This window comes from Diabrotica virgifera, chromosome 7 (genome assembly GCF_917563875.1).
Source record: "Diabrotica virgifera virgifera chromosome 7, PGI_DIABVI_V3a".
In the NCBI taxonomy this organism is placed as follows: domain Eukaryota; kingdom Metazoa; phylum Arthropoda; class Insecta; order Coleoptera; family Chrysomelidae; genus Diabrotica; species Diabrotica virgifera.
The window spans coordinates 141845704-141859606 of NC_065449.1; the positions used below are offsets into that span (position 1 = coordinate 141845704).

General features: G+C 32.0%; 2 protein-coding genes across 2 annotated transcripts in view; one reads left to right on the forward strand and one right to left on the reverse strand.

Annotated features, from left to right (window-relative positions):
* LOC114334646 (uncharacterized) overlaps window positions 1-3093 on the forward strand; it is a 43106-nt gene extending 40013 nt beyond the window's left edge. Inside the window, exon 5 of the mRNA XM_028284736.2 lies at window positions 2889-3093. Within this exon, the coding sequence (XP_028140537.1) occupies window positions 2889-3049 (161 nt within the window). The 3' untranslated portion in view covers window positions 3050-3093. The remainder of the gene's footprint in view (window positions 1-2888) is intronic.
* LOC114334648 (YEATS domain-containing protein 4) overlaps window positions 1-13903 on the reverse strand; it is a 73065-nt gene that overhangs the window by 46023 nt on the left and 13139 nt on the right. Inside the window, exon 3 of the mRNA XM_028284737.2 lies at window positions 8013-8202. Within this exon, the coding sequence (XP_028140538.1) occupies window positions 8013-8202 (190 nt within the window). The remainder of the gene's footprint in view (window positions 1-8012; window positions 8203-13903) is intronic.

The window sequence follows — 13903 nt, forward strand, 5'->3', positions numbered from 1 at the left end:
TGAAAAGTTACACCTGAACGTGACACAGCTCGTGGTACATTAAAGTCTATAAGACTAAGCAAAACATCGCTATTAATTAGGCAATTGACAATTTTGAAGATGAATATTAGGCCGTCTGATTCGGAACAAAATATTCATCTTCTTTGACTTCATACGGAAAATAACAAGTTAAATGAGGATGATGATAATCCAATGATAATCAATAGGAACTAAGGCATTGACTTCAGGTGTACCTTCGCAACTAAAAACTGACGGTGTTACAATCAAATCTAATATCTTCAGTGGCGAAGCGTCCATGTAACCACTGTTACCATTGGTAGCAGTTACAAATCTTGCAAATAAATATTTTATGACTACAACGAAATAATTCCATTTATATTTTTTACCAACAGAAATACTTGTTAATAGTACCTAATTCAGTAAATAGCCAACTAGACGCACGAAAATATTGGCGAGATATGTGAATCCATGGCACGTTATCATATGCTGTTACCAATACTGGCACTGGTAATGGTAACGCAGGAGAAACCTCGCTATCGCTCGGGACTAGCTCTGAAAATTTTGAAGGAGCGACGGGTCTAGAGACGGCGCGCGGGCATGCTGTGCATATCAGTATTGTAACCATTTTGAAGATTGGTAACGTTGGTTTAGTACCTATTACACATTACAGTGTTCGTGCATTTAAACATGGAAGAGTGTTTCTACGTATTGCGTAATTGATCAACTACTTGAAAAGTCATTCTACTTGTATATTTTTTTATATATTATTTTAAATAAAAAAAATGATATTATTGAAAATGGAAGAATTAAAATATAAACAATAGTTTTGAAAATCTGTTCTTTTTCCTACTTGTTCATTTTTATGTTAATTGTTAATTTTATGGTAGAATAATATGTTTAGTTTGTTTATTATTTATTGTTATACCTGTTACATATACATAATTACATACATATAATTTGGGAATAGTGATTTGTTTAATTTTATCCCACAAGATTGAAAACAAAAACTTATATTTGGGAGGTTAAAAATATTTTTTTAAATAAGATTTTTTTACATCTGGTTTTGGTAACACTTTAGAAAAAGTCACGCGTCGCCACTGAATATAATTTCCATGTATATTTTTGATTTTGTTACATTGTACAGAATCTGTATAGTTTAATAGTTGAACAAATCTATTAATTAAAGTAGTTATTTGACTATTACTAACATAATAAGCCGCAAGATCTGTTAAATTAAAATCTCCAATCAAAACGACCTCATGAGTTTTATGTAAAGTTTCAATATAGTCAAAAAAATCAGAATACTCACTAAATGTCACGTTAGGTGGGATATAAACTGTTATAAAAAAGATTGGTTTGCTATTGTTTTGAAAACTTTAACACATAAAACATCAATTTTTTCTATAGGAAACACTTATGTTGTTCTGAATGACACACGTTATTATTTACAGCAAAAATCACTCCTCCTCCAAACTTGCCAAAACTTCGATCTTTACGATAAACTGTGTAGGTGTCTTCAGAAAATAGTTCACTACTGCGTACTCCATCCCGAAGCCAAGACTCTGTGATTGCAATAATGTGATATTGTGATATTAGGACATTTTGAAAAAATATAGTTGTTTTTGAATTTAGACCGCGACAGTTTTGATAATATACAAAATGTTTGTCATTATTTTTCGGTGATCCAGTGGATGATACTACAGGTTTTTTGAGACAATAAATGGTAGACTATGTTTGTATTTTATAATCAAATTTGTTTCACCTGCTGCCAAACGATCGCTAAGGCTTATGGAGAGAACATCTTAAAAAAAATTGTCAAACTTGTGCACCTCATAAAAATTTTATGGCGGTTTTGTTCCGTTAAACCCCTCCTAACTTTTGTGTACGTTCCAATTAAATTAATATTATCGTACCATTAGTTAAACAAAATAATTTTAAAACTTTTTTGCCTCTTAAGGCTGGGTTTTCTCGAAAGCGGCACCGACAAACTGAGACCGTAACACTGCGATGAATGACGTCAGATTATGGTGAAAAATTCAAGGTTCTTCACTGCGGCAATGAAATGTGTAAACTCAGCATGCGGTGGCTTCCAACGCATCCTTGGAAACCACTGCTATTATTTTGCGTGGTACAGTTTTTTATGACGTCATTCATCGCAATGTTACGGTCGCAGTTTGTCGGTGCCGCTTTCGAGGAAACCAAGGCGTTTTTTTGCCAACACCACATGGTTATGTAAAATCCACTACATGTAAATGGTTAAGTAAGATTATAGAGACTGGTAATAGTATCAAAATTTATTTATAATTTACATTTTTTAGGTAGAAGATGAAACATATTAAAAAAGAAGCCATCTCTCGATCAAATCTGGCCTATCGAAAAAATACTAAGAGACAAAAAAGATTTAAAAATATCGTGTTTAACTATTGGTACCACACTAATAATTTAATTGAAACATACCCAAACATTTAGGGGGTTTAAGGAAACAAAACCCTATAAAATTTTTATGTAAGCATATCAAAAAAGAAGCCGCATCTCGGTAAAAACTTACTTATCGAAAGAATACTAAGAGACAGAAAAGTTTTAAAAATGTTGTGTTTAACTAATGATACCACAATAATTTAATTGGAGCGTACACAAAAGTCTGGGGGTGGGGGGTTTAAGTGAACAAAACTCCCTAAAAATTTTTATGAGGTGTACAAATTTCACTGTTATTTTTTTTAAGATGTTCCTGCCATAATAATGCCACATGTCCCTTTTCAATAAAAAATCTCTAATAGATTTCGATATATATATTGGAAAAAATCGTCCCAGAATATGTGATTTCATTTATGACCTGCCTTTTTGTTACACCCAGTATATTAGATTACTAATATTACTGCTGTTTTAAGGTGAAACTGTAATGAGTAAACGGAAATTGAAAAGATATATAAATTTTGAAGATATGTTCACAGCGAAGAGGCAATCAAAGAGAAAAACTAAAGTCCGAAAAATGAATCCATCATTTAATTTGGAACTATTAGATTTAGATTATTTACAATCGTTGTATTGAATGGCTATTTATATTAATTTAAAATAAAACGTTAATAAATTGGTTTAGCTGTATGTATCTACGTTCGCACCTCGACAACAACACTGTCATAAGTCTAAATTCAGTGTTTTTTATGTTTGGTGCATTAAATGGGTATTTTGTTAAACTTTCGTCAGCATCACTGTCGAAAAGATATTTTGTGTTATAAGCGCTAGACGGTGACTTATGTCTGTTACAGCAATAACTATTTTTGTACAACTCTATTCAGCAACACTGTAACAACTCACTTATGACAGTGTTGCAGAAATATTTAGATATATTTTTTTTTCAAATTAAGTGCGCTATACTACTATTATTTACTAATAGTGGTAGGTCTTGACAACAACACTGTCACGTTATTCTGAGAGCCACGTTTGTGGTGAGATTTCAGTTAGTTATAAAAGTGTTTTTTTGTGAATTTGTCGTTGAAAATGACTGATCGTTCAAAACATATATTAAAACTTGCTATATAAACTATATTATATTAAAAAGTCTCAGATGACGTAAAGGAAGGAATTAGAGAGCATATAAATTCGATACCACGCATTGAATCTCATTACCTTCGTGCCTAAACAAGCAGAGAGTTTATAGATGGAGGAAAAACTTAAGCTGACATCTATGGAGATTATAAAACAATTTGTATAGAAGAAAATACAAGTTATGGGAATGCCACCATGTTCTCACGAATTTTTAGGAATGAATTTAAAATCTCATTTTTCCATCCTAAAAAAGATCAGTGCGGTACGTGTGAAGAGTATAAAAATGGGAAGACAAAGATCTCATTACAGGAAAATATGATCGTCATTTAAAGGAAAAAAAATAAAGATAAGCAAAAAAGCAAAGCAGGTGAGTGTATTACTGTCTGTTTTTATTTGCAGGCAGTTCTCCAGACACCTTGTGGGGACATCAACTCCTTTAACTATAAATCAAAGCTAAGTACGTATAACTTTACTATATTTGACTTAGGATTATTAAACGGTTTCTGCTATGTTTGGCACGAAGGAGAAGGTAACCGTGGATCTAACGAGATAGGATCATGTTTGTACTCATTTCTTAAAAATGAATGCTCTAAAGGCCTTCTGTTGTATTATACTGCGACAATTGCTATGGCCAAAACAAAAACAAATTTATAACCTCGTTACTTCTTTATGCAGTAAGCAAACTCGATATTCCTTCGATCACTTTAAAGTTTTTGGTTGTCGGTCATACGAAAAAAGAAGGAGACAACATGCACTCCCTGATTGAAAAACAGAAGAAACGTGTGCTAAGATTTGGTCCTATTTACACTCCTTCACAGTGGATTCCTGTAATTTCTAATGCAAAAAAACTGGCACTCTATACAAAATTACAGAAATGAACTTTACAGATTTTTTATGTAAAACATTTGCAGAAGAAAATGGGAACGAATTTTGTTTTAAATTCTGACGGGGAAAAAGTTTTGTGGTCCGACATTGTAACATTACAAGTACTTAGAGATGAACTGTTTACCGTTTATTATAAAACTTCTTACAGTGATAGCAACTTCAAAAAAAATTTAATTCGGACAACGAACAGTAGAAATTCCATTGGCTTAAATCCTGATAATATTGAATTAAAACAGCTCTATAACGCACCACTGAAACTTTCCCAAAATAAAATAGATGCCTTGAGCTTTTTATGCAACAAAAATCACATCATTTTAAAATATCATGATTTTTATCGATCTTTAGGATAGAAAATAGACCCTCCTCTCAGTTTGTACAAGAGCAACATGCAACAATCATCAAAGAAAGGCGTCAAAAACCAGTAGTTACTTTAAAATTAATATTAAAAATCTAAATAGGTACATGTTTCTAACGAGTATTTTGTAATAGGCAATAAGCAGATTTATTTTATGTTCTTATGTAATTACGTTTGCGTTGTATTCTTTAAATAAATGTATTAAAAAATCTTAACAATCATTGCAACCTATCATAATTTTCACGTTGAACCGCAATTTCTGTGCAATTTCTAACCACTATGATCAGCAACAGTGGCACATTGTTATAATCCATCTTTGGGTTTTCAGCAACACAGACACATTTCCACATTTGTTAATAATTAATAAGTTAGTTTCAAATTTCTACAATATAGAATACTAATTGATAAAATAACCTAAATTAATCGTATTGAAGAAAAAATAACAAAATTATTGTTCAATTTATAGAAATAATCGAATGGTAGATAGTAAGGATGATCTTCATACGGGATTTAATCAAAATGTCTATTTTTGACTTATGACAGTGTTGTTGCTGAGGTGCGGTATGTAAATTAGCTCTACAAAGTATGGTAGCCCATGGTTTAATGCCGTAACACTGACGAAGAATTTCTTGGAGTTTCATAAGAAACTCTTCGGTATTCACTAACCTTAATTCACTGGATTCACTATTCACCTTCCATATAAGATAAAATATTGCAAAACCTCCAAATTTTAAAGAACCGCTTGGATTGACATGAAATTTGGCATACACATAGCTAATATGTCAAAGAAAAAAAGTGATGTTGTGCCGATGTGTGCTATTGCTCTAGGGGTGAGCTCTGGGGGGAGAAAAAAATATACGTTCAAAATAAGTCCGAAAATGGATAGAATGACTAATTCTACGCAACTTTCGTTCAATAGCGTTTTTTCACTAAGTTAATACTTTCGGGTTATTTGCGAGTTAATATATTCATTTTTCAACAAAAAAAACACGTTTTTATACAGTTTTTCGCAAATAACTCAAAAAGTAAGTATTTTATCTAAATAAAACATTTGTAACAAAAATATAGCTTATAAAAATTGAAAAAAAAAATGGTGTATGCATGAGGTCTCTGGACCCAGTAGAAGCAGAGTTTTAGCTAATGAAAAATAGGTTCATATTCGTCCAATTCCAAATCGGATATTTCAACGTGAAATAAACAAGAAATAAAGCACTTTTTTTGGAAAAATTCAAAACCTTTTTATTTGTTTAAAAAAAAGTTTCTAGCAGCAAAAATAAGCAAGTTACGCTTAAAATAAAGTTGGTCCATTTTTTTGGCAAAAAAATCGGGGAAATTCCTCCCTAATTAGCATCTCAAATGAAATTAATTGTTACCGCTTCACAAGTTGGTTTACTTTGTATTATGTATTATTTATATGATCTGCAAGTTTCATCGGTTCAAAATGCCTATTTTTGAAAAAATTTGGTTTTAAACTAATTTTTTTTTTAATTTTTCGTTTTGAAAGAAATTTTTTTTAATAACTTAAAAATTATTAGTGGTACCAAAAATCTCAAAGAGTAAAAAAGTGTAGGTTTTACTTTTATCAATATTTTGGGTTTTTTTTATTTTCTGTAAGACAAAAATTGGTTAATATATTATGGTTGTTTAAAATTTTCATACACACGTGATTAGTGACTGATTCAAGCCTTTTCAACTACAGCCCTTCGATTTGGAATGTGACCAACTTGAACTTATTTTTCATTAGCTACAACTCTGCTTTTACTGGGTAGAGACCTAGAGACTAGAGACTTCATACATACACCATTTTTTAAACGTTTTCCTAAGCTATATTTTTTCTAAGAATATTTTTTTCGATGAAATACTTACTTTTAGGATTCTTCTTCTTCTTAACTCAGGAGAGACTCGTTAGTCTCTGGCACTTGGTCATAAGACCTTTGTACCAAACCCTGTTCTTCTCCTTAAACTTTAATAAGTCCTGTGGCCTCAACGAAGGGCAACAGTTTTCTTATTGGTAGTTTTAGGATCTCTTCTGGTTTAAACCTCAGTTGACCAGTGAAGTCCAGTGGGTTATTTGCGAAAAACTGTCTAAAAACGTGGATTTTTTTTGTTGAAAAATGAACATATTCACTAGCAAATAACTCGAAAAGTTTTAGCAGAAAAAACGCTATAAAACAAAAGTTGCCTAGAATTAGTCAGGTTATCTATTTCCGGACTTATTTTGAACGTATATTTTTTCACCCCCGAGAAGGGATGAAATTGGCCCCCAGAGCAAAAGCACACATCGGCACAATATCACTTTTTTCGTTTGACATGTTAGCGATGCGTATACCAAATTTCATCTCAATCCGAGCGGTTCTTTAAAATTTAGAAGTTTTGCAATATTTACCGTGAGTGAATGGACTAAATGTGAATCAAAAAATTCAAAAAGATGTTTTAGCTTTTCTCGAGTTCATGAGTTTTTTTATTTTTTAACAATCTTTTAGTTCTTCGTATCACTCGGAAGTAAAAACATCGAAATTCTTTGTAACAAAATGGTGAAAATGAACATATTTATTATTATTAAACAAAAAATATGCATAAAAACAAATATAATCTTTGCAAGAAAATATATGCAAAAGGCAGGTGGATTGGTCAAGTAGTTTTTGAGTTACAATGTAACTTTTCTTTAAAAAAGCAGTTTGGAAAAAAGTTTTTAAAGTTTTGTCAACTTCGGCTTCGTTTTTGTCTGTCTAATTGTAAAGTGATGCACACCAAATTATGTTTTTGAAACGCGGAGTAATCTACAAAAGAGAAGGAGAACAGTTGTTGAACGTTTCTCACTACGCTCAAGCGTACTGGCGCGAAACCGCAACAAAGCGAGTCGAAGGTATATTCAATATGCTGTATCTCTGGTAATTTTACTCCGATCAATCTAAAATTTATAAGAGAATTCTTGAAGTTATGAACTTTCAGTTAAAAAAAAAAAATTAAAAAATTAAAATTTCAAACCATACTCCCCCCTTACCAAGAGCCAATAACCAAGAGAGGCATTTTTTTTAATTTCAAAATATAGTATACCAGCTAGAGACGGAAGGGTAAGATGGTCAAATAGGTAACAAAAAGTGTAAAAAAGAAAAAATAAGTGAATTCCCAACTTTATAATAATAATACAACCCTTTGCCCTTTTACATCTCAAATTAAATTTAAATATTACATAATTAATTTGGTTCTGTTAAAATGTACTTACAGTTGGTATTATGGTCCCATCGACCTACAGGTAAGTGTTTTACATTTGTCAATAAATGGTGCATGAGTTGTGTAGGATCTTGAAAAATAATCTCATCGTAGCTTTCTGACACCAAACCTTTACTTTGTTCTATACCTATGTCTTGCGTATTACCTGAATGAAACAATTTTAGAATGTGATACATTGTAACCTAAAAACAAAAGTTTAATTGATGGCCACATACAGTACTGGTTTGGAAGGATTGTGTGAATATGATGAAACATAAACACACAACCAAACTTATATAGAATTATCTGATATCTCTTATTATTATAACCAAATTAAAAAAAAACACAATATTTATTTTAAAACAATTTGATTACCAATACATAAGAATTAAAAACAATAGTAAATTTTTGAAATATCAAATTGCAACTACAGTCGGAAAAATGAAAGAATACCCATGAACGAACATATAAAACACGCTGTATTTTCCTGTCACCGTGTTACAAAGAAAATTGTCCAGTGCAAGTACATGTAACAATAATTATTACATGTACTTGAGCCGGCCAATTTTTTGTGTGACACGGTGACAGGAAAATACAGCGTGTTTTATATGTTCGTTCATGGGTATTCTTTCATTTTTCCTACTGTATTTGTTTTAAAGTCAATAGGATTACAAAATTTCAGTGTAAAACCACAGATTAACCCAACACAGATGCGAAACCCTGGCGATAACTCTGGTACCGAGTTTTGGTAAACTCCTCCCACTTTGAGTTACCAAAAGGGTAGTCGCTTAGTAGCTCGCTTAGTATGTAGGCTTAAGCTTATTGTCAGTTCCTGAATAACCTCGACAGTACATGCGCTTATTGTAGTGTTAAATTGACGGGCTGAATTTTTTCTATTTATCAAGTGTGTTTAAATAGTTTTGTTATATTTTTAAAAATGGTTGGATATACGTGTATTTGTGAAGGGTGTTCATCTAAGACTGGCCAAGGAATGTAGTGTCAAAGGCCAAGGGCCAAGGAATGTAAGGTATGTAGTGTCATTAATAAATTGATTTACTTTCTAAATAATGATTAAGCGGCATATTACTTATATCATATTAATTATATTAATCTCGAAACTTACATATAATGGTTACTCAAGCTATGTGTGTTAGAAATAGTGGCATCTTATGCAGTTTGCTATTTTACTTGGGAAATGAGCCACAATTTAAGTTGGAAATGAAATGTATTTGACGTTTCGACTTCCACTTCTAAAATCGCTATCAAAATACGATTTTTGATAATGTTTTCCAAAGTGGAAGTCGAAACGTCAAATATATTTCATTGTCTAATTAAATTGTGGCTTATTTTCAGATGTAAAATAGTAAACTTGTTTAAATAGATGTTCAATATTTCTTTATTTTACAGAAATAATCTTCTGTATTATTTTGATGGCTTAGCAGCAATATTTAAAATGTACTTTAGCTACCGTTATTTTTTTAATCCTTTTTCGCTTTGTAATCGAACTTGGTACCTACTTTCGAAAGTAATCACTAGACCTCGGATTTTTCAGCACACTTATTCTAAAATATAAATTATAAATTATAATCAACTAGTACGAGGGTGTAGAATGCCACCTTGTGTAACTTCGCCTGACTTCGGTCTACTTCCATTCTCTGTCGGTCTGGTCAAAGGGATCTTTGTCGGTATCGCACTTCCTCGCGAAGTAGAACGAGGGTGTAGAGAGGGTACTTCGGACAACTTAGTGTAGAGCCCGTTTTATATTATACTTACTGAAAAAGTCATTAATGTATTTATTATTAAAGGATAACTTAAGCATCATTACGGCTGTTTGCCATTTATCGAGTGATACACGTGCAGGGTTAATCCGACATCTTAAAAAAGTATCTCATTGAGAAACTGATGTATAATACAATTTCATGTTAAGTACCTACCAATTGTGACATTTTCTTATCAACAACTCTTACCAGGTAATTATGAAATCTCCTCTAAAATAGTTTGTTGTGTATTGTAAGCAAATATTGTTTTTTAATACAATAATGTATTAAAAATGAAATAGTTATGTTATTACATAATAAAATTCTGGTTTTGGAAGATTAATTTGATTACATAATTAAATGACTATCTACATATTATAATATTTAAAAGTTGTCACTTTTATAACATCCACTTTACCACTTTTCAAATTTGGAAGTTCCTGGAACTTGAAAACTATTATATTAACTACACTTTATCTGGTTTTGTTCTGGAAGATATCTGGATTTCCCAAATTACTGTCACCAGACGACTGTCACTTTTCTAATACCCAGTTTACTTTCTCTTGTTTTGTTAAGGACAAAACTTTGTTTTGTTTTGTTTTGTAGCTAGTTTACTTTCTCTTGTTTTGTATACTACATTCGCTCTCGCGAGATTTTTTTTTAGACATTCGGAATAGGAAACGTACAACACAAAAATTCCTACCTCACACTATTAACTGCTAAAATCAACTCAAATCAACTTAATCTTTCATTAAAAAAAGAAGAATTATTAGAAATAGTGGGAGTGTCTACTAATCTCATAAAATTTTGTGAAGTTTATTTCTACAAAATATTTTTATTTTGTACAATAAATAATTTTCTCATTTGCTATCAATACATTATAATGGTTTAAATAAATAAATATTGATTGGCGTAAGGTTTATGTTATTTTTATGTCTGTTTACTATTAATAATATTGGATATGAGCAGGTGCGTTGGTTTTGTAGTAATTTCCAGTCACTTCTGACAACTGAATTTTTCAAAAAAGAAATTACTAACGTCAGTGTCAAAAAAAATCTCGCGAGAGCGAATGTAGTATACCTACCTAGAATTCGCAAATTACCCTATTATATTTATATCGTGTTCACTTTCAAGCAACTTTTTATTATTTTTCAATATACACAGAAAAATAAATGACCATTTATATATAAATCTTTAACGATTGTCACTTTTCTAACAGTTAACTTTCTCTTGTTTTGTTAAGGACATACCTAGAATTCTCAATTTACCTATTATATTTTTATTTCCTTTTTCGTTTAACACAGAAATTTATTAAATAACCAATGTTTTGTTAAGTTTTGTTTGTCTTAATTTTTAGTGTAAATATAGTAAATATCAAATCAGGTGTAAAAGTAAGTATTATTATAGACCAAATGAACTATTTTGTAAGTTATCAATTGTATTGGTGCAAACACCGGCGCAACAACTGTGCTCTTTAGTTTCAAGGTTACCAATTTTTGTACCGGCATCATAGCATAGCTTTCGCATCTGTGTTGGGTTAATCTGTGGTAAAACTAATAATGTTTAAATTATTTTTATATACCTATCTTTTATTTTAGTAGTCAGCGTTACCACCCCTTTAACCCTTACGCAAGCTTCTATTTGCATGACCATGTGCTACACTAAACACGGCTTTGGAAAGGAAAGATAGTCGAAGTTAGTATGCAATTTGAAACCAAGTAAAGAAAGTATAGAATAGGAAAGGAGAAAGGAAGAAGAATATCATAGAGCACCGGCTAAATAAGCTCGAGAAACAAGAGACACAAAGAAAGTGGGATTCGAGAGCAAGAAAAAGGAATAAAATTAAAACAGACTTCTTCCTGAAATAATTTGGACGTGAAAGAATGAGAGCGATAGGAATAAAAATAGAAAGTTAAATAAATAAACGATATAGAGATCCTGAACAAACCAGAATATGGGCGCCAGCTAATTTACCCTGTTAGCAAATTAACGAATTTAAGGATCAACTAAATTTACTAATATAAAATTTATGTTGTCTTCTCCTAAACCAACTACTCTGTGGAGTAAAACTAGAAAGAGATATGTAATACAAAAAAACAGTAAAATCCCGTATAAAAGGTATATTTAAAAACCCTCAAAAGGGCCACATCAAAATCGCATAACTAGTTTTCGACTGGTTTACCAGTCATCATCAGTGCTTACCTAAAATGAATATAACCTGACAAAATAATACAAAGATATTGAAATTTTGACTAGGGTTAAAAAAATTATCAGTTATACTCACGTGCAATGTACATGCTAACCACCAAGATAGTATTTAACAAAAATGGGTGGAAAGTGATACTGTAAAAGTGTTAAGAAAAAAGTTGTCGATGGAGTGGTTGGAAGTCCCGATTGAACGAAACATGGCGGTTGACACAATTCGGACTTTTCTGTTTTTCTTTTATTATTTCTAGGTCCTCGTACAAGTCTAATTTTAAGAAGTCTTTCTGTGGGATGTTGTGAAGTAGAGCGACATCATCTGGGATATTCAACGTATGATTTTTTTGTTTGAGATGTTGAGAAAAGATAGAGGTGTTCTCTCTTTTGGTGTGTTCAAGAGAGCGAGAAGCAAGTGATCTACAAGTTCTTCCTATGTAAGTAGCATCACAGTAGTCTATAAACACCACTACGATTCATGTAATTGATTCTATCTTTGGAATTGGATAGAGAATTCCTAAGTTGTTGGATACTTTAAATGAAATTCGGATGTTGTCTACTTATCTTTTGATAATCTTCGAAATATCCCCAGATAGCCTATCTTGGTGAAAGGGTATAGAAGCATAAGTAGGTTTGGTTGTCGAATCCCTAGGGAACGCAGCATGTCGTAAGACTTTAAGCTGTCTTTTATGAATGAGCTTGTCTATGATGTGTGGATCGTAACCGTTATTAAAGGCTATTTGACGAAGTATGTTTAATTCTTTATTGTAATTAGATTGTGACAAGGGAATGGTTTCAAGGCGGTGTATGTAACTGTGAAAGGCGGCAAGTTTGTTTTACATATGGTGGTTAGAGGATAGTGGTCACACAAACTTGCCGCCTTTCACAGTTACATACACCGCCTTGAAACCATTCCCTTGTCACAATCTAATTACAATAAAGAATTAAACATACTTCGTCAAATAGCATTTAATAACGGTTACGATCCACACATCATAGACAAGCTCATTCATAAAAGACAGCTTAAAGTCTTACGACATGCTGCGTTCCCTAGGGATTCGACAACCAAACCTACTTATGCTTCTATACCCTTTCACCAAGATAGGCTATCTGGGGATATTTCGAACATTATCAAAAGATCAGTAGACAACATCCGAATTTCATTTAAAGTATCCAACAACTTAGGACATTATCTATCCAATTCCAAAGATAGCATCAATTACATGAATCGTAGTGGTGTTTATAGACTACAATGTTATGACTGTGATGCTACTTACATAGGAAGAACTTGTAGATAACTTGCTTCTCGCTCTCTTGAACACACCAAAAGAGAGAACACCTCAACCTTTTCTCAACATCTCAAACAAAAAAAATCATACGTTGAATATCCCAGATGATGTCGCTCTACTTCACAACATCCCACAGAAAGACTTCTTAAAATTAGACTTGTACGAGGACCTAGAAATAATAAAAGAAAAACAGAGAAGTCCGAATTGTGTCAACCCCAATGTTTCGTTCAACCACTCCATCGACAACTTTTTTCTTAACACTTTTACAATATCACTTTCCACCCCCCTTCTACTGCTTCGTTCACATTCACACTTATAATAATTTATCTGGTACCAGCCACAATAATCCTTTTGTCATCTTCAGCCAGCTAACCACTTTTATCTATTCATAATTACATACAAATTACTGATATCATCATCCACAGACATCCACATTATACAAATTTTCATCTATATACAACCCACCATCATATTTCTACATATGGCTATGCTCACCGTACCTATTCAATCTGTCATTACCAAAATATAACACTCATCTTTAGTAAAACTAAATCAAAAGTCTAATTTTCTTTCTGGGTCTCGTTCATGTTCCTTTCCCACTAATTCCCTCACATACATCTCATACCCCCCAGCCCCTGTCATCATCCTATTACGGTTTT